Consider the following 21,688-nt stretch of genomic DNA (forward strand, 5'->3'; position numbering starts at 1 on the left):
GAGCAGCTCTTGGCCTGAGATCCACTCCAGCTGCCCGGGCGGGAGCAGGCCCGCTGGGCTGGAGCCCGTGCCCGGCCCGGTCCAACCCCTCATTTCCGGGGAACTTGTATTACCGAGGCCGGTGGGCCGGGGGCCGCAGCAGGGGCCGGGGCCGGGCGCGCCCAAGAGCGCAGGGCAGCCGTGGAATCCGCGTCCGGGGCGCAGGACCAACGGGACCTGGCTCTTCCCGGCTACCTGAAGACCTGTTCTCCAGGGACTTGGGAGCAGCTCGGGGTCTGCCCGGGCACCTCGCTGGACGCTCTCCGTTGGCTCCTGGCTGGCGCGGGAGAGTCCCGAGCGGCGCTGTCGGCTCTCCTGTGTGGCTTAGGCGCGGAAGGCAGGGGGCTCTTCCCTGGGAATTCCGGGGCCACGGGAGCTGTTCACGCGGTCCTCCGTGGAGTCCTCGCAGCCCTCGCCGTGTTGTCTCGAGAAGCTCGCCGGTTGACGCTAATCTGCAGGACTTCTCTACTGATTTGGTTTCTTCCTCGATTTGGGGACAGTTCCCGCCAACGACGCCCGACGCACTTATTTTCGCAAACAAGCAGGACTCCCGGGTCGCCAGAGCCTGCGGGAATCCTGGCCCCGTTCGCGGACCCTCAAGGCGCTTTCCGCTTGGCGTACCTTTTTTGCCCCCCTTTTGAGGGAGTGCGGTCCTTGAGGGGGACAACGGCTTCCTAGGCGCTGCTTTGTGTGTGGTGGGGTTGGAGTGCGGGCGGCCCCCGGCCGGCCATGGCCTTCACTTTCGCTGCTTTCTGCTACATGCTGTCGCTGGTGCTGTGCGCTGCGCTCATCTTTTTCGCCATCTGGCACGTGAGTAACCGGCAGCGGCTTCTAACTCTTTGCTTTCGCCCCCAAACGCGCCCCTGGCCACCTCCTTCCTCAGGTTCCCGAAGATGCCACCTCACTTTATCCACATTGCGAGTGTGGACGGTTGGGAGGCCGGCTGCGGCGCGCCCGAGGTTAGACTCTCTGCCACTCCGTTGTCCCAGGGCGGGAGACGGTTCGCGGCAATCCTGAGGCCGGGCGCGCCTTCGGTGCCCTGGCTACTGGCTGTAGGCGGAGGGACCGCCGGTTTCCGGGGCAGAGCACCCTTGCCAGGGCCTGGCCTTGTGTCCCAGACCCCGGGGACTAGCGTCTACAGCCCCATCTACCCCCTTACCTCCCCGGCCTCCTCCTCTGCTGCCCGCGGGAGGCGAAGGAGAAGCGCCACCGTCGGCCCGGCAATTAGTCAAGTAACTATAACAACTAAACATTTAAAATGTCAGCATCTGTGGTGGGTTGCATTTAGACATAATTGGAGACAAAGTGGAAACACGACGGGAGCGCCTTGTAAGAGGAAGTAGGGAGAGGCCGGGCCCGGGGAGCGGAGTGGACGGGAACCAGGTGATGGGATTCGGCAAGGAAGGCAGCGGGCGGTGAGGACGAGAGAAAAGCGAGGAGAAGGCAAGGGAGACTGGGGAAAGACGGGCGTGAATGAGGCTGTGCAGGGTGGTCACGTAGAGAGAGGTGGAGGAGGGCGAGTTTCCTCCTTTGCCTTCCTGGGGACCGAGACAACCAAGTCCCGAAAGACTTTGCAGGTAGCACATCTCCGCTTGGCCAGGTGCACAGCATCTCCAGCGGGCACAAACTTGCGTGCTGCCCTTCCTGGGGCTACACCAGGTTGAGGGCAGTCGTGGTGAGTCCTGGTTCTGCAGGGGTGGTGTGGGAATAGTGGACAGAGTGCTTCTGAAGAGAGGGAGAGAGGAGTGAGGAATGCTGGTTCTCTCATAAAGACAGCACAACATTGGCCAAGTCAGTTGAACTCCCAGAACTTGGTCCTCTGAGGTTGTTTAAGCTCCCTGGCTTCACCCTCAGAAATTTGGTGGGAAGAATGGTTAAGGTCACACGTTTTAGAAGGAGAAGCACCTCAGTGCATCTTCCTGCCCAGCAAGTCAGGCGGCAGGGAAGGATCCCAAGATGAATTCCTGGACAAGGCTCTCTGGCAGGGAGGAGGGGAACCCCGGGAGGAGGAAGACTTCTAATTATGTCACCTTAGGGAAGACGCTTAGGGAAGACATCTCAAAAGTGAGAAAGTTGACCTGGATGATCTCCAAGCCTCCCCTGATGTCTAAGATGGTGTAAGTCTGTGAATCAGTTGCCTTAGGAATCTGGGGGTGAGAGAGAAGGAATTCAGACCTGGGAATTTCGGGACTGATCAAAAATGCTGCAAGTGAGAAGTGATGGGATTTTGCACCATCTCTTCCTCTGCACGAGAAGGCTGGGTCTAATCTGCAGTGGAGAACTGAGCCTTGAAGTTGTTGACAGTTGTTAAGGGAAAACAAACCTTTACCTAACTTAGAATGAACAAGGGGTACAGAACAGATCATGCCCAAACAGTGCAGTGGACCTCTACTAATGTGTTTGAAAGGAGCTTTCTGTGCTTCTTTGGATTTGGCGAGGCGTTTGCAATGTAGAAGGCTAACTACCTCTCTTCTTCAGAAATACTTTATTTGCTGTTTCTTTATGTTTTTGCCTTGGCCAGAGAGTGGCAGGTACCAGAGACCTCCATCAAACTGTCAGGCTTGGAGTTCTCTGAATTAGCCCTTGAAGCCAAGCAGGTAACCAGAAAGAATAATTTACTCTCAATCGGGAAGACAATAAATAATTCAAGAGCAGGTTGATTAAATAGGTGGTTTGTGCACCTGGTTGACTAACAGACATTTGACTCAAAATCAGGCATTGCTGTGATCCCATGTTGGCCTCTACTCTTCAGGTTTCCAACACTCACCCCCTTGTCGAGGCGTAGCTGAATGCAGTCAGATTCCAGGTCTGGGTCAGGTCCTGACCTCATCCCTGACCTGGCAAGATTCCAGTTTCTAATGATGAAAAGAATTTGTGCTCTTTGAATTCAAATTGCGGTAACAACTCAAGTCTCAGCCCCTTTACCTTTCCTAGTCTTTTCCTTCTCCCTCTGTCCAAATCAAACATCCCAAAGCCCTACTGCGTTGCTTTCGTTGCTGAACATTGAAAGGGGAAATCTGAGACACATCGACACAATCTGTGTACGCATTGTGTGTGTGGGTGTTGGTTATAGGCGAGTAATTATTTCAACCAAAATTTATGTTGGTCTGTGTTAGACTCTGTGTTTGCTTTCTTTTCAGCTTATACTCCTTGTATATTTCTCGATCTGATGAACCATATTGATTGCTTACTCTATATTGACATCCCAAATAGTGAATTGGGCACTTAACAGTATATAGCAGTTAAAAGACCCACCCCACTGCCATGTCTGGGTTGTAAGATAAGAGGTTAGCACTTTTTCTTATTTAATGGTACACACCTACTTAGGGATAGTAAGAGTAGTTACTATTTATTGAGTGTCTGTAGTAGGCCAGTCTTAGGCATTTACAGAGGACCCCTCAGATGTACCTCCAACTGTTTACCTGCCTCTTCTTCCCACTGGAGGTCTGGACACAAGGATGGATGTGGCTGGCTGTAGCACAACATTTCTTTCCAGTCTTGGTTTTTACTTTGAAAATTTATCTGCATTTGTTTTCAAATGAGAAGATTTCAAATTACCAATTTATTTTATATGAGCCACTGTCTTTGAGTACATTTGTCACATTTGGAAGATGCAGAATAAAACCGAGGGTTTTGGTTTTTTCTTGTGTGTGTGTGTGGCTTTTCATACCATCAGGCACATGGCCCCTTACTGCCCAGGCAGCCTTTTCATCCTCACAACTGACATTTTACAGATGAAGAAACTGTATCAGAGAGGTTATGAAACTTGCCCAAGGTTGCACAGCTGGGATGTATTAGATCTGAGATTTTAGCTGAGTCTGAGACTCTTAGGCCCGTGTCCTTTTTTTTAACCGTAGTCACTGCCTTTGGATTGTTTAACTTTGATAATAGTGAATAATGTTTCTATCCAAAGGATTACCTTTCTCTGTATAAATGAAATATTTGGAGTTGGAATTTCTGATTGGAGTTGAAACAAGAAGAAGATGACACCAAACATACTATGTATCCTTTTTAAAAAGAAGAAATTCTATTTCGTTTTTAAAAAAATTATTTTTCTGCTTATAAAATTCTACAGGTTCATTGCCCCAAATTTTGAAAGTACAGGGACATAATAAAGGAACAAAATCACTACTAATCTTATCATCCAGAAGAGATTTGGGTGTCTCTTTTTCCAAATATGGTGTATACGTGTATCTTAAAACATTGCATACTGGATGTTTAGAAGAAAAAAAAAGTGTTCTAAAGGGTTTCAGATGTGAAGTGATGTCTGCTTCCAGCCAATATAAAATGAACAGTGTTTATTAGTAAGAGCCCTCTCAGCTCCAGCTTGGTTGAGCCTGTTTGCAGACTGTCTCTTTTATATAAAGACAGATGAAACCATTCTTTGGAAAGATCAAAGATTCATACCAGTTATTTCAGGTTAAAAAAATTTTTTTTTAATATCTAGAGTCACTTTTTAAAACTGAGTTTTGACAACATACAAATAAAATTAATTCCCAATAATATTTCATTGGATTCCCGGCAGCATTTGCTACTGGAGAGTTTTAATGGGCCCCTGACCGATGATAACAAGGAGTACGTACTGAGGGACAGTTTCGCTAGGTGAAATGTCTTTATGGTTGATCCTTTCAGCCAGTTCTAGCCTGTCAGAGATTCAGTCATAGGGAACTGAGTAAACCTCTCAGTTTCTCAGATCATCCATCTGGAAACAAAAAATGGGTTTACATAAATGATAGGATGCCTGGGGTTGACGATAGCCTGTCCCTTGAGGACCCTCCTTTGGCCTATTCATATGATGCTGAGCTCTTAGCCATGTCTTATCTGGTCTCCACTTTGTGTTCTGTCCGAGGCATCCCCATGCCCCCCACCCCCGCCGGTATCTCACTTTGACATGTGATGTTTGCACCTCCTGCCTCCCCGATTCCCCTCCTCTCTGGTGCCTCCACCTGGTTCTCCACTGCCTCATAGCTAGCACAGGAGGATGCGCCACGAGAGCAGGGACCCTTTCTGCTCACCATGGTTTCTCCGGAGGCTGGAACCGTGCCTGCCATGTAGAAGGGGCTCGGTAAATCCTCATACAACTTAATGATGAGGCTGGCGATATTCTTAATTTGGCATAGAAAGAGAGGCAAACAGGAGACATTCTTACATATGCTAAAATACAGCCAAAATATAAAACACTAAAAGAGATAGCTAAACCAAGATTAAGCTTTTGGACTCTCACAGAGCCACCAACATTTCTGTGCGAAGCGTCGGAGGCATTAAACGACTTGGTTGGGACACTCCCTGCTACAGGGCACAGGGACTGCAGACTAAGGGTGGGATCTCAGGATATCTTATGGGACAATGTCCACATCAGTTTGGTGTTGGGGGGGCCTGTCACGGAGCGGTGTCTACCTACCCCTGCCGCCAGTCTCCCACTCTTGCCGTCTCACAGCCCCAACTCCATAGGTAGATTCTATTGCCTCCTGGAAATGTGCATTTTATTCCTCTTTGCAAAAGGAAAGACTTCTACCCTCTTGGATCTAAATTCTGCACAGTTTTTTCACTGTCTCGCTCACATCTCACCATCGTCAACTCTGCTCACTCCAGCCTCCCACAGACTCCCGAGACAGCTCACATGGCTCTCTTGCTCTTGTGCACATATGACCTTGCATGAGGACACACTTTCACATGTGTGTGCCTGGGCTGTCGACGTGCAGGAGAAGCAGATGGAGGGCAGGGCCCTTATGTCCACGTTATGCATTTGCAGAACTTAGGAGGACACAGTGACCACGTGGGGAGCGCGTGGCTGGCCGTGAAAGGAGGAGTGAACGTCCCATCTTTGGTAGCCTCGTTTGGCTTGGGAACTCAGAACTCCCCCTTCAAAGAGACGAGGGAGCCTGTGGCTCTGGGCTGTGGTGGCTGGCTGTGGGAGCAGTGCCTGGGAACTGGCCCGGCTGGGTGGCTGTCCGGCTGGGTGCTGTGGGTGCTGGGTGCACTGGCAGCTGCTCCTACCATCTGCTCCGAGACTCGACTCGGAAGGGAGAGTCAGCGCAGTACAGCCTCCGGGATGCAGCGGCCAGGGTCAGGGCCGGGTGCCACTGTCAGAGACAACGGCTTCGCCCTCCGGGGCTGGCCGCCACCACAGGCCTCGGCACTCCTGTCTGTGACGGGGTGCTGAGAACAGAACCTTCATCACCACCTGACTCCGAGGCCATTGTCCTAAATGAACAAGTCCATTGCTCTAGCCAAAGGGTTTGTAAGGGCCTCAGTTACATACAGGCCTGGAGAGACAGAGGTTGTGCAGACGCTAATTCAGCGTGTGTTGAATTGGACTGGGTGTTCCTGTCCAGTCTCCGTCAGTTAATTACTCTAGCCCAGGTTGAGACTCAGCCTGCCTGGTCAAGCAGTCTGTTTTCTCTAGTTCTATCCTGTTGCTACCTTTTGCTCAACCTTCTCTGTGTTGCCCTGGTTACCTGAGAGAGAAAGTGATTTCACCTAGCCCCGCAGTTTCTACTTTGGGCTGTCTCTGGCTCCTCTAGTTTTTCAAATTGATTAGAAAAAAATTGTTTTTTTAATTGGGTAAAGTAGACATAACATAAATTTGACCATTTTAACTCAGTTTTAAGCGTACGGGTCGGTGGCATTAAGTATATTCACATGGTCGTGCAGCCATCGCTACCATCCCTCTCCAGAACTTTCTCATCATCCCAAACTAAAACTCCATATCCATTAAACAATAACTCCTCATTCCCCCTTCCCCTCAGCCCCTGGCAATCACCTTTCTACCTTCCGTCTTTAGGAACTTGACTACTCTATGTACCTTATATAAGTGGATTTATACAGTATTTGTCCTTTATGTCTGGCTTACTTTACTTAGCATAACGTCCTGATTGTTCATCCATGTTGTAGCATGTGACAGCATTTCATATTTTTTAAGGCTGAAAATATTCTGTTGTGTGTATGTACCACATTTTGTTTATCCATTCATCTGTTGGTTCCACCTTTTGGCTGTTTTTGTGAATAGTGCCGCTGTGAACATGGGTGTGCAAATATCTCTGTGATACCCTGTTTTTCATTTTTTTGGTGTATAGACCCACAAGTGGAAATGCAGGATCAAATCGTAACTCTGTGTTTAATTTTTAGTGGCTCCTCTGATTTTACAAGCAGGAACTCTCTTGGTCCCTGGTCTTTGCTGCACCAGCTCTGCCCTTTGTTGACCCTCTGGCCCCTGTGCGTTGCTTCTCTCTGTGTTCCTCTAGGATGGACCAACAGTAGGGTCCCAAACATCCCATGTTTATTTGCTTGCTTAAATATCTGGTCTGTTTGGCTATATCACTCTGGAATCCTCAGGTCTTTTAGGTGAATAAAATAGTTACGGAATCTTTCTTCAAGTCTTAGCATTGGGTCCTAGCTGTCAGAAGTTATAAATGCTCCTTAAACAGATTTTACCGGAGACAAATCTTGCGGTTTGCCATCATCCCTTGACCACAGTCATTTCTTCCAAGGGATTTCATCAGAAAGAGCTAGCAGTGTTTTCCAAGATTTTAGGCCTGAGAATGTTTTGGGTATGTGAGAACTGCGAAATGCACCTGACATTGAGAACGAAGGGATCTTGTGCAAAAATTCGTTGTTGTTGTTCATTTAAACCATTGCATTTCAGCTCTTGAATCAATGGGAGGCCCAAAGGCCTAGCACTTCATTTGGTGGCTGCCAGGGAGGCGGACCAGGCAACCTTACCTGGGCCGCAGAGGAGTCAAAGACTCAAGTTCGGGCTTCCCTGGTGGCGCAGTGGTTGAGAGTCCGCCTGCCGATGCAGGGGACACGGGTTCGTGCCCCGGTCCGGGAAGATCCCACATGCCGCGGAGCGGCTGGGCCCGTGAGCCATGGCCACTGGGCCTGCGCATCCGGAGCCTGTGCTCCCCAGCGGGAGAGGCCACAACAGTAAGAGGCCTGCGTACTGAAAAAAAAAGAAAAAAAAAAAAGACTCAAGTTCATTTCTGCTCCTAATAAGCTGGGGACTGCTGGGGCTTGGAAGTGAAGCAGGTTTCAGCTCACAGGGAGACAGTTTGGAGGATGGCTTCATTTCCTAGTCTCTTTAATCTGCCTTGGGTCACAAAAGTGGTTTTAAAAGACAAACCAGATTTGTAGAAATGTCATTCACACACACGTGCACACAATTAACACCACAACGAAAAATACTCCCCAGCAATGCAAATCCCACACTTTCCTCGCCATAAATTTGGGGAGGATGGAATTAGCTTTTCTCTGTCTCTCTGGGGTCAGGGTGGGTGTAGGAGGTGGGGCATCCCTGTGTGTCCATTTGCAGTCCACACGGTTGGGGTTGAATGGCTTAGTGGGAGCAATTAACTATGCATTCGTACCCAACCCAGTGTCTGCTTCTCACCACGCAGAGGTTCGGGGCCAAGGGCCCCCACCTGTGTCTGCATAGTCTGCCCTTGAGTACAACCAACACCTGGGACTACTGGTGAGCTGAGGTCGTATTTCTGTGATGCCGTCTGGCCAGATGGAGCCATGGCCCCTTGTCCTCTGCAGTGTCTGTAAAAACCGTAGGTCTGTACTCAGGACATGTTTCCAGCTGAATGACACACTGATTACTTTTCTCTGGATGCCTTTCCTTTCTAGCGAGGAAGAAACTACAGGCCAGGCCACTGTGAATCCAAGGTTCATCCCCCTCTCTCCGTTCCTTAGCTTTCCCATTCGCGTTCTCTTCCGGTTTTGGCTTCCCATTTGTATTGTTTCCTTCCCTGGCCAGCGGCCTGCACCCAGAGCTCCGCTCCCGGGCTGCCCGGCAGGTGCTCCGGGCTGGCTGGCATCTGTGGTTGTTGGTGAGTCCCTGGCATTAGGGATCCCAGGCCTTGACGGCTCTCTTTCCTTCCTTCCTTTTCCCCTTTTTCTACTGCTTCCTTTTCTTCCTTTTCCTCTGGATATATCTTAGCTCTGCCGGAGGCCACACAATATTACTTAGCCCAGCTGGAGGGCCTGAGCGCTGGGAAGTTAGCTGACACCACCTCCCTCCCCCAAGGCATCTAGAACTGTGGGCTGATATTCCCAGAACATTAGTTTTAGGTATCTTTTCTGTTTTTGTGTTCACATGGTCCATTTTGATGATGGCATAAAGCTCGCCTGCTGAGGAAAAGTGCAGGGGAGGAGAGCAGAGTCTTGGAGCTGACTTTTTTTTTTTTTCCTTATTGGCAACTGATTCATGAACCCTAAAAAAAGAGTTGATAGCAACATAGCCAGCTAGCGATAGCAGCCCAGATGGTCCCCTATATAATAGAGACATTTGTATCTTGGATAAAAAAATATTTAAATGTGTTCTGTGAACCTTATTGAGAAAGGAATTAGCAACAACTGCATTCAAGGGCTGTGGGTATGGAAATAGCCAAAAGATTCTAGTCCCCCTGAATGCAAAAATGAAGAAATGGAAATTGGGAGGTGTCAGGCTGAGATATGGGGGACTCCAGTGCGGGGAAGATGGGTTTGGACCACATGGCACTGCTCTTGTCTGTCGGCCTGAGGTAACCCACCCTCGGGTGTGTCAGGGGAGAGGGGTCCAGTCTGGTCGTGTGTGTGTGGAGGTGGAGCTACGTGTCCGGTCTGTGTCCACCCAGGCATACTGCCAGCTGTGGAGGCTTCACAGCAGCTGTAGGCAGACCAGGGCCAAAGAGAACAAATTTGCGCCAACGGTCTCTAAATTTTACGTTGAACAGATATACAGATGCTGCTTCCCATCTTCCTTTCTCCGTTCACTGGGAGATGGTACAGGCCCAGTGAATCCATGGGCCTGCCTGAAATCTTCATAGAACGTTTATTCTCATTGTCCTGTATCCTAAGCGGGCCGTCGCGGGGGGCTTGGAGATTCTCGAGAGGCGTTCTGAATTGCGGTGGCATCAAGCTTACGTTGGCCACTTTGGAGGATGGAGGGGGAGGTGATTACTAACAGTCACTGAACTGGAGTGTGTGAGGGGCCGTGCGTGGGGAAAGCCGGCCTCTTAGAGCGCGTGGAGTCACTGTCTGGAGTTAGGGGCAGGGACCAGATGCTGAGAGCGTAAAGCCACTTCGTCATTACCGGACTGTGACTTATCCCGCGATGATTCTGCTTGGAGGTTCTGGAGAGTGATGAGGAAATTGAGCTGAGACCAACCAAGCATATGTGCTGACTGGAGAAAAATGACTGGAGAAAAATGTGTTTGGGCTTGACATCCTTTTCTCTCATTGGTTGGCAGTTTTAGAACCAAAAGGCCTGCCCTAGAAAGGGGCTGACAGCTAATGAGGCCGATGAGCTGCTGCTGCAGCAGCTCTCAGCAAGCTGCCCTGGGCTTTAGACAAGTCCCTGCGTCTCCCCGGGTCTTTTGTTTTCGTGTGTGTAAAATGAAGATGCTGAGCCAAGTGCTCCCTAAGCTCCTGTCCAGCTCCAGAATTCTGTGGTCCTTGCATTGCCTGCTATAGGCATCTCATCCAGTGCTTGCTACGTGCATCTTGTATTTCTCTTCCTTTTCTCTTGTCATAGCTTTTCTTTTCCAATGGCCTCCCTGGCCATTCGGTGTCAGATTTCTGTGTAGGCAATGTACTGATTAAGGTTCTTAGAAATCAGTGCAGGCCACCTTAATCAAAGAAGGAATTATGGAAATAGAATTGGAGTGCTCCTAGAAGGATGGAAAGCCTGGGAAACAAGACTTGCAGCAACAAGATAACCTTGATTTTGATTGCTGCCCGCTCTGTCTTCTGTCCCTGATTCTCCTTCTAAGGATGGAGAGTCTTACGGGCTGAGCCTGGGTCAGTGCCCCCTGTGGGTTGTACCGAGTGGTGGGTAGAAGTAAGACAGGGATCTCCAGGCCTCCCCGGTGGAAAGACAGGCCCCTGGGTTTACCCTCCCACCAGGACTGTGCTCAAAGGGAGAGAGGTAATTCTCCGGAGGAAATCAGACCGGTGTAGGAAGGGGGCATGGGTGTTGACTGACCAAAAAAATGACAGATGTTCACTGCTTGAGCCCTTTAGTTTAACTGTCACCTCCCCTGTAATCGGAGAAAGCAAAATTTTCTCTAAAGCGAAGGTTAACTTGTTACCACAGGCCCTGTGATGTGTTTTCCCAAGGGAGTTGCCGGAAAAGATCTTATTTATCTTCATTCTCAGCTTGATGAGGAACAGCTGTGCTCTGGCCAGGAGGATGGACTTACTGGACTCCCGGTCCTGAGTGTGCCTCCCCCACTTGAGTGACGACTGCCCACTGCCCTTTGTAAAGTCTCCGTCTTCTCATCCTTAAAACATTCCACGGAGGCGAGGTGAGGGAGCCTGCAGCTTTCACAGAGGCCACTGGATGACAGCTTTGCAGGAATTTAGCAAAGTGCATGCTAGCCTAGAAGGTGGAACAGCAGTTGTGTGAATCAAGAATAAGAAAAAATGGTGTCTTGCCAGTTTGGTGTCCTCCAGGCTATTTACCCCCAAATTCTAGAGCGCACGTGGTAAAGTGAAACCCAGCTCTTCCTTTTCCTCTTGGAAAAGCAAACCCGTACCCTCAAATTCCCTCCTCTTTCTGAGAAAGTCCCCCACTGCCCCTCATCTAGACTGTGCTGAGCAGATCTGCTCAATTTCCATTCTCTGCTTCATACAGAGCCCGGGGCAGGGGACTCCCTCCCAAGCCCTGTCTGAACCACTTAATATGACCCCTCTGCATTCCTACCAGGAGTCACTCTCTTATAATTAGCAAAGTTGGCAACTTCCACCACTGTACAGAGTAAGTTATTTTGCTTACTTTGACAACTGAGGCAGCATCAGTTGTCTCCCGAGGGGAGAGGTGATGTTATGGCTCAGAGCTATGCCGTGTGCCGGCACCTCTGTTAAAATTAGCTCCTCCGTCATTCCAGGGTTGTCATGAAGGAACCAAAATGAAGTTTGGTGTGGCAGGATTCTTAAAGCTAAGGGAGAAATGACTCTAGGACCAGCATGGTGTTTTCAAGAGGTCAGTCCCACTGAGCCACAGGGAGGCAATCGAAGTGCTGGGCCTGAGACATTGACCTTGGAGAGAGAACGCCGGCAGCACCACACCGAGAACTGGTTGCTGGAGCTGCTTCTTAGTACATGTAGTCCCTCAGTTTTCCAGTTTTTACTTCCTTATATCAAAACACCAAGTGGAGGGCTTCCCTGGTGGCGCAGTGGCTGAGAGTCCGCCTGCCGACGCAGGGGACGCAGGTTCGTGCCCCGGTCTGGGAAGATCCCACATGCCGTGGAGCGGCTGCGCCCGTGAGCCATGGCCGCTGAACCTGCGCGTCCGGAGCCTGTGCTCCGCAACGGGAGAGGCCACAACAGTGAGAGGCCCGCATACCGCAAAAAAAAAAACAAACCACCAAGCGGAATATCTTTTTCAAGAAAAAAAATCGATAAAACAAATGAAAGCCCAAGCTAGTAAAGCGTCTGGGGTCCAGGCTCAGTCAGCTGTTAGGGAGCGTGGGTTGGCTGTGCATTGGCCCACGGCACCCTGCACTCTACTTCTTCTGGAAATGAGGCCGAGTTGGATGGGCTAGCTTTACGGTTTGCTGATTTGTTTTCTTTTTATTGACTTACATTGCTGACAGAGGACAGAGTCATATAATCGTATAGTCCTGGAATCCCGACACGTAAGGCGACCTAAGATCGTCTGGTCTGTCTTCACGTCTGGAATGAGGTACTTGAACCCAGAGAGGCGAGGTCATGGCCGAGCCCAGTGCAAACCTCTAGGTTTCCAAATTCCCCTGCCAGTTGCTTCCTCCAGTCCAGAGGGGTTTCATCAGGCAACTTGTCGTGTTTTACAGCTACTGAAATAAAGAATAAAAATGTATCTCCTTGACCGTCACAGCTATGCAGACTAAATCTTCATACTTCCCCGACAACTCACTATCGGATTTTGTGACATTTGGTTGTTTTCTAGATGGAGCTAAAGAGAACAATGTTGGTTGAATTAAGAAAAGAGGGACGTGTAATATTTCGGCAGTCCCCATATTTAACTTATTGCATAGCTCTGAGGAAGATGTGCGTTGAGGGTTGTTTCAAATTTTCGTTTATTTACAGTGCTTTATCTTTGAGAGGTGCCTTCTCCCCTCGTGGACAGAGGTTTCCATTTGCGAGGCCCGGACACGTGGGTAGTCCAGATTCAGGGTCCTGATTCAGGACGTGTGCAGCACCCGGTGCCCGTCCCCAAACCACGAGACATGTCAGTTCACCTCTCTTTGGGTTGCAGTGTCTTTAATCCTCAAACAAGTGGGTCTTTTGTTCTTCCTGGTGTCCTGACTTGGGGGTCACCTTCTTTCCTGCAGCTTTTGTGCAAGATGTTTTGGTCACACATCTTCAGGGTCAGGTTTCGCACTGGCCCCCTGCCCCAGCCCCTTGCCTTGAGAAGGTCTTTGTAAACGGTCAGTGGAGTCACACCGTTCCTCCCTTTTGTCATGGCGTCTGTCCTCTGACTCAGCCTTAAAGGACACAAGGTCATAAGCTAGGCGACGGCTGGCTTGTTGCTCACACTGTGGCTGTGTAACCACTGCCCTCTCAGGTGGGTGTGGACAGCGCTATGGTGATGTGTCCTCCACCACTAGATTTTCAGTTGATCCCTTTGGCCAGTGAACACCTGCCCTCTGCACCCCGACTCCCAATCCCTCCCAGGTGCTCTCCTCCCTGCCAGCAGCACGTGCGACCCTTGCCTTGCAGAGGACAGTCAGATGCGCTTGTGATTTCAATGCTTTGCCAATGGATGAATAAGAAAGACATACAAAGCAAGTGGCATTTCCGGTTTAGTATAGTGACTCCAAGATAGAAACCCCACTTTGGAGTGAGATGGGAAGAATGCTTCGCAGCCATGTCTGGGGAGAAGGTGCCAACCTGCTGGTGGACGAGGCAGGGCTAACCTGCGCCTTGGACCCGGGACCCGCGAGCGTCGGCCCCGCTCCATGAGCTTTACGGTCACTCTGGGTGATGCTGAACCGCCTGGGAGACGGCGGGTGGTGTCTGCAGAGGATGCAGGCGAAGAGTTGAAAGCCACAGGGAGATGCTGGAGGGACACAGGATGGTGATGGGGCTTCAGCCCAGCCCCTGCCTCCAGACTGGACAGGGTCCGCCTTTTGTGGAACCTCTGCGAGGCTCCACGGCCCGCCTCTGCACTCTGCCCGCCAGGGTGCTCGTCCCAACGGTCAGGTGGATTCTCTTCGCCTGTTGTGGACCCTTCTTCCCTGTGTCACGTCAGGCCTGACGTTCTGAATCTGGGCTCTAGAACTGTCCTCCCGTTTGCCTTTCCTGACTTCACCAGCCACATTCCACTGCTCTGGGCCTCACCCTCCTGCTCTGTGAAAGGAGGTGGCCGGGCTAGTGTCACCCCGAGATGTTATTTCTCAGAAGGGTAGGGGCCGGGACTCTGTATTTTTAGAAAGCTCCCAGGTGATTGGGACATGCAGGCAGCGTTAGGAAGCGGGGGGGCACTGGACCGGGGATCTCCCCGACGGTCCATGGCTCTTTTGAATCTTATTTGCGAACGATTCCTTTCCAGGACAACACGTTAAATAAAGTGAATCACCTTGTCATTCCTTTACTCTCAGTTTGGTTCCACATGTGTCCCTCTAGCGTGTGATCCTTTTATTTGCAGTTCTATTTTCTATTTATCTGTACAGTATTTCCATTTTTTCCTTCTCCAGGAAGTTTCCTATGATTTGCTCCCTACTCCCTGGTTTCTCTTTTGATTCAGGGCTCCCGTACGCCCTCAAGGAGGTGTATCTATCTCACAACAGAGAGCAGTCCTTGCTGTTTTGATGAGGAAGTGTGTTCTCTTGGTTGTTTGGTCTGTGAATTTTCATTCCCCCCTAACTAGGTGGACTCCTGACTGTTCTCCCCTCCCAGCAAGGAGCCTGGTTGTCAGTAATCAGAGGCCCAGTAAACACGATTGATCTTTGACCTCTGTCTTCTACGGCAGTGGTCCCTAACCATTTTGGCACCAGGGACCGATTTCGTGGAAGACAGTTTTTCCGTGCACGGGAGGGGGGCGGGTGGGAGAAGGGGATGGTTCAGGCAGTAATGCGAGCGCTGGGGAGCAGTGGGGAGCGGCAGATGAAGCTTCCCTCACCTGCCCACCGCTCCCCTCCTGCTGTGCGGCCCGGTTCCTAACAGGCCGCAGAATGGTACCACTCCGTGGCCCGGGGCTTGGGGACCCCTGTTCTATGGGACATTGACGGCGCTGTTCACTCCCTCCTTGAAGTGGACTTTCAAATACAAGAAGCCCCTTTATCTGATGCTTCTGTGCTTCAGACCTCAGTCGGGTCCACTTGTCCCCTCCTCCCCCAACACCGCCCCAGCTTCAGGCCCAGCTGGCTCGAGTAGGAGGGGGACAGGGCGGAAGAGGAGTGACATCGGCTGCCCACCTTGTGGCCTGCAGTTTCCTTTGGCTCTCCGTCGTGTGGGAGTGCAGGCCGGATCACCTCTGCTTGGTGACAACGGTCTTCCTACATCACGGCCTCAGCCCACCTCTCTGGGCCGTGGTTTTCCCATCTGCAAAGTGAGGGCGTGGGCATGGTGACAGCTGAAGCCCCTTTCTGTTCTTAGGAGAGGCCCCACTCACGGCCCGGTGCCCTTAACAACAGGTACCTGCAGAAGCGGTTGATGAGAGCTGCTCAGAAAAGTCCTTTCTTTGCAAAGGATGTTGGTGTCAAGTCTGTCTGGGGAAGCCACGTGTGCGCTCTGGTGGTTCAGACTCTCGGGGCCCTTTGTGTCTTTTGGTTCCTGTGATGATCTGAATAAATTATTTCCCCTCAGCATCCCCACTGCCTTTTCCACCTCTTCTCTGCTCGTTAGCGTCTGTGCCCTGAGTGGGCAAGGCCCAGAGGGGCAAGGGAAGTGAGGATGAATTGGTGGAGCGGGTGCGGCACTGGGCCCAGGGACAAGAGGTTTGGGTGATGAGGGAGGACCTCTGCCACCATCTGCTGAGATGCCCTGTATGCCATCACTCGAGGGATGGTGAGTGGTCGTTTAGGGGCAGGGCTGTTAGGGGTGGGCCGAAGACCACTGCTTGTCGCTTCCTAAGCGGTGGGTCCAAAGGTGAAGGAAGAAGGAACACTCGATTGTGAAGAGGAGTTGGAGGTGACACGTTTCCCTTGAAATAGTTGACGTTCCACCACGATGACACTGAATTATTGTACTTTGCATTTGCTATATTTGCTTCCTTGAGCAGGCAAGTGCAATCCCCCAGGGCCTCCGAGGCTTATCTTCAGTGCAATTGGGATATGAAGATGCTGCAATTAGAGTCTTCGAGGCGCGGTGTGGTGGTGACAGAGCTGCTGAGGGGAGCGGCCCGGGCTCAGCCTCCCCTGCAGACCCAGGCATCACCCCGGGCTGACTTGAAGGGCGGCACCTGCTGCGTGGAAGGCGGTTTAGCCCCACCTGCAGGGCAGGCCTGCAGTGCCTTCGGGAGGAAAACAGAAGGTTCCCTTGCCAGGGAATGCGCCTCCCTGCTCACCAGTCATTTCCCGGGGATGTGCCCAACATGACCATGTATGACCCAGCTGGGAATCCCCCCTCCATCCATCCCGAGCTGGCCTCTCTGAAGTCCTGCTTTTATTCAGCGATGTTGTCCTTTCCCAGGCACGCTGGAGACCCTGAGAGAGCTCTTCCTTGCCTCTCCATCCCCCAGCTCCGTGTGCGGAGAAGCAGGGCCTTGTGGTACCTTCCAGTCTTTGCTTCCCCTTGCAGCCACCAGCCCAGCCCAGGACCCCAATTTCTCAGGCCCTGAAGGAAGCCAGGAACCACCAGCTCTGTGACTAATCAACGTCATGACGTCCGAGTGGAACATTGCCGAGAGCACGGTTTCCACAGGCGTGACCTCTGCTCCTGCAGATTGAACTGGATTCCAGGGTCTATCTCAGCAGTGGTGCGTTTCTCAAACGAAGGACAGCCAGCTCTCAGAGGCTGTGGGCCTCTCGCCACAAACACACTTCCTTTTTCCTCTGTCACGTTCTCTTTGTCGTGTTCTAGCATCTCTCTCATAGGATAGGGATATTGGCCTCTCCCCACCTCCAACAATTCCTGAAGCTGCCAGGCCCCCACTTTCCTTCCGCATCAATTGTTAATGGAAACTAAATGGGCTGTCATTTGTGAGACTCCTGGGGCAGTGGTTTTTGATTTGTCAAGAAAGTTGAAGGAGCGGTCCCATCTAAATCACTCGCACGTCACCTGAGATTAGGACCGTGAACCGTCCCGTCTTGTGTGCTCTCTTCCCCCTGTTCTGTCTCCTCCTCTGATGATGGTTAATTGATGAGAATGGAACACTGAATTGTCTTTGTAAAACCGGTGAAAGCTATAGGTTCCGTTCCTCCGGCATCTTGCTGTAGTTTCATTTAGGGTATCCCCTACAGGTATGCTCAAACTTGCGTATGCATGTGAATCACCGGGAAACTTGCACGAAGTTCAGATTAATTCCTGCCCTTGGGGATTCTGGCTTGGGTGGGTGGGCTGGTCATACTCAGTTTGGGCATAGAGATTGGTTAGAGAACGGTCTTTTACATGGATTGCTATTCTGTGCACGGATGGGGAGGCTATTCGCTACGATGATAGCTAATATTGATTGAATACTTAGTCCACCAGGCACTGGCCTAACTGTAGTGACTCATTTAATCCTTACAGTGTCCTCTTATGCAGATCCTGTTGTTAGCTCTAGTTTGCAGAGGAGTAGACGGAAGCACAGAAAAAGTGCCCGTGGTCACACAGGTAGTACATGGCCAAGCCAGGAGTGATTCCAGGCGGTCCGATCCCAGAGTGTGGCTCCTTTCCATGTGTTACCCCACCTCTCTGCTCTGCCGTAGCTTTTGAGTAACAGTTTCAAGCTCTCTGTGCTCTGTAGGTAGAGATTTTTGGGTTTTTTTTTTTTTAAGAGAATGATTGGTATTTCTGATTTCTCATAGTCCTAGAACTGCACGTACATGTGAGTAGCTCTGATGAAAGAAAACCCAAAGATGGTTGGGTCCTCCATCTCGAAATAGAAAGCCTGACCCCTACTCGATACTCTGTAATGACCTATACGGGAAAAGAAAAAAGAGTAGATTTATGTATATGTATAACAGAGTCACTTTGCTGTACACCTGAAACTAACACAACATTGTAAATCAACTGTACTCCAATAAAAGCTAAAATAAAAAGAAGGGAGCCTGACCCTATGAGGTTGAAGATAGCGGGTGAGGTGGAAGAAGAAGTTGGGACATTGTTGACCGATGCTGCTGTGAGTCATAAACTCTCCTAAGAGAGTTCTTGGCGATGCATCTGGACGTAAAAGTCAAGATGCAGCCCTTCTCCAAGACCCCCAAAGGGTCCCTATTTCTGCCTGTGTCAGCCAGCTACGACCTGGCAGCTTGGATACATCTGCAGGCCTTCTGTGGTTCTGGTGGCTCTAGGCAGGCGTTCGGAGAGTGTGCGTTTTGGTTTTAGCTCTTATATTCCTGTCCTCAAATGCATATAGTCATTCCACAATTATCAAATACCTACCGAGGATCCTGGGCCTCAGGAAGAAGGGAGGAACAAAATATGGCCGGCCCTGAAGGAGATAGCAGTCTACAGGAGAAAATGCACACGGTATGAGCAATTGCACTCTGGTGTGCTGGTTGCTGTCTCCACAGAGCATCTTATTTGCAGTACCTTTTGGATATTGGTTCCAGCCGCATCTACGTGGAGGCTCATTCACACTTAAGGAAACTGGAGAAGATGTAATAGATGTTAAATAGAACCACACTGGTCCTGCTTTGACCCCTGCAGGCCCGTCACCTTGATGGGAGTGACTGAGGCGGGACAGTGGGGCCAGGAGGCAGGACCAGGCGAGGCAGGAGGCCAGGCAGCCTCCTTGCTGCGGCCCCGATGTTCGGGGCACCTGGGGTGAGAATCCAGCCCAGGCGAGGCAGCTCCAGTGTCTCCAAAGCTGGGAGGTGGCTACAGGTGCAACCCTGCTGAATCTGGTGGGGCGTTTGAACTGGGGTAGAGGCTGAGTGACCCTGGGGGCCTCTTAGACTGGACATTCTCCGTGAAGGCGGTGCTGGGTCTGCCCTGCTTTAACCATCACCCCAGCGCCTGCATGTACCAGGCACTCAACATGTGCTTGGTGACTGAATGTGTAGAAGAGACTGTAAGTATCTCTACTGGATAATTTCACACCCAAGGTGGTCGGTAGCTAGGGAGCTAGATTACGGCATATCGGAGAGAGTGGGTTTGGACTAGTTGGTGTCTGAGGGACCTTTCAGCTCTAACATGCTGCCCGGCATACAGCAGCATGCATTTGTTGAAACAAATTCTACAGTTCTCTGGAGGAAAAAAGCATCCACATAACCCTTCCCCGTTTATCTTTGTTCTCATCCGTCCTTCGTTAAGTTTCTCCTGGCTGCTGCAACGGGACGACTGTCCTTCATCCCGCAGACGCCTGACCGTTCCAAACAGCCCGGTCTTCAATTTGAGACCCAGTTTTTTCTCTAATTCGCTGTAATGCTCATCCCCTGCCACTAGGGGGCTGAGGTCTTCCGGATCAGCCTCCAGTTCAAAGGTCTGGGAAATTGGACAGTAGGCAAAGGCCAGTCCTGAAGACTCAGCAATAGATGCGTAAGCGGCCAGGCGCCTGCACATCTGAGCTGGGGGCGCAGGGGGATGGCGATGGCTTCTGTGCCAGCAGCCCCTGTGCAGTGGTGGCCGAGGTCTCTGTGTGGCTAAGGGAGGTGGGACTGTATTAGACCCTGTGTGGGCTGTGCCCACGGGGGTGACAGCGGCTGCCTCGCCACTTTGAGCCTTGAGCAGTATGAAACTGCTCTCTTTCTCTGGGAGGGCGGGGCTTCTTTTATTTTAAAGGGGCAGAAATACTCAGAAGGAATATTTCTTTTCTTTACGGAGGAAAATGGTATGCTTGCTCTCTGTGCCTCCCTACTGTGTTTGAAGCTTCTTGTCGTCTCCCCCCTCCCCCCTCCCCCCTGCCCCGCCTCTCCTTTGCTGCCTTGGCTCACCCCTCTCCTCCTCTCTCCTGCATTACTCTCTTGGGTTTTACCTTCTTTGGTGTCTGGCCATTGCTGGGTGCTGCTCTGGGTACTCAAGCCCAGCTCTAGAAGGGAAATCCAAAAAGGAGTGACCAAGAGACTGGGCGTGGCCTCCCATCCCTGGTTCCCTGCCTGTTGCGGAACTTGCCACGGGAGGATGCAAAGCCAGCAGTGCCGAGCGTTTTCAACCTGCTCTGCAGTCAGGGCTGCGCAGCTCACCCAGGAACATGTGTGTGACACGGCCTCCGTGCCCCTGATGTGTCCGTTTCCAGAGCACGGAGGGTAGTGAGGTTTAGGCCCTGGTCCAGTTTGGGACGTTGACCCATGGAAGTGGTCCTCGTCTGGAAGCCTCTGCTATGGCAGCATGAACAGCAACCATTATGGCCACCGAATGTTTACATCTATCTTAGCTTGAAAATCTAAGGAAAAGCAGGTCCAAAAGCCAATCGTTTCCACACCACCACCCCCCCACGCCCACCCCCAAATGGAGGAGTTTATGTTGTAGCGTATATATTCTCTTTCCCCAGCCATCCCTTCCCTGAAAGAGTTAATAAGGGCTGAAATGACCAACCCGCAGGAAGCAGCGGGGGAGATGCGAGGAAAGGATGGACCATGTTTAATTCATGGATCAGATAATCTCTTGCCCTTGGCAATGTGCAGGATATTTTCAGCCCTGAGCTGGGCAGCCCTTTAGGGAAACGAGTTGTATTTAATTCTATTCATATTTATTAAGCACTCGGTTGTCAGTCACTTGTGTTTGGACTTACAAGAGACATAAAGTGTAAGATAAAGGCCCAGTCCTCAGAGATCTTGGAGTCTAAGATAATAAGTATAAGATAGGGCTGCTGAGGTCTATGATGGAGGTTCAAAGTGAGGTCACCTCTGATTGGGGGCATCACGGAGAGGTGACATTTATATGGGCCTGAGCACTTTGGCAGATGGAGAGGAGGAGAAAGATGGAGGGATTAGTCCAAATGGTTGGGACACATTTGGGGAGCTCTTATGTAGTCTGGCCTGGCGTGTCCATGGAGTATGAACTTCAAGGAGGGAATGTTGAGGTGAAACAGGAGTGCCTGGGCCCGGGCACCAGGAGTGGGCAGAAGCTGGCTAAGCATTTGCTGGCAGAGACTTGGTTCTATGTGGCCAAGGCTGTGACAGGAAGTTCTCACCCAAGACTGAGGCGATGACAAGAACCAAAGCAGTGAGCTGGGTCAGAAACCCTAGGAGAAACTGAAGCTCAAACACTTGGGAGACCCTAAAAGAAATGCACCGTCAAGCCATGAAAAGGCTTGAAGGAAACCTGACTGCATATTACTGTGTGGAAGAAGCTAATCTGAAAAGGCCATGTACTGTGTGATTCCGACTCTATGACATTCTGGAAAAAGCAAAACTGTGGAGACATAAAAACATCAGTGGTTGCTAGGGGTTGAGGGAGGGATGAATAGGCAGAGCACAGAGGATTTTTAGGGCAGAGAAACTCTCTGTGTGATACCGTAATGTGGATATACGCCATTGTACATTTGTCCAGACCCGTAGAATGTACAACACCAAGCGTGACCCTTAATGTAACTGTGGGCTTTGGGTGATGATGATGTGTCGGTGTAGGTTATCAACTGCGGCAAATGTACCACTTTGGT

General features: G+C 50.9%; 1 protein-coding gene across 1 annotated transcript in view; it reads left to right on the forward strand.

The window, feature by feature from the left end:
- The first annotated feature begins 731 nt into the window (after nt 1–731).
- The window catches only part of CNIH3 (cornichon family AMPA receptor auxiliary protein 3), a 121,019-nt gene continuing 100,062 nt past the window's right edge, over nt 732–21,688 (forward strand). The window contains exon 1 of the mRNA XM_079939507.1: nt 732–849. Coding sequence (XP_079795633.1) covers nt 769–849 — 81 coding nt within the window. The 5' untranslated portion in view covers nt 732–768. The remainder of the gene's footprint in view (nt 850–21,688) is intronic.

This window comes from Stenella coeruleoalba, assembly GCF_951394435.1.
Source record: "Stenella coeruleoalba genome assembly, chromosome: 1".
Classification (NCBI taxonomy): Eukaryota; Metazoa; Chordata; class Mammalia; order Artiodactyla; family Delphinidae; genus Stenella; species Stenella coeruleoalba.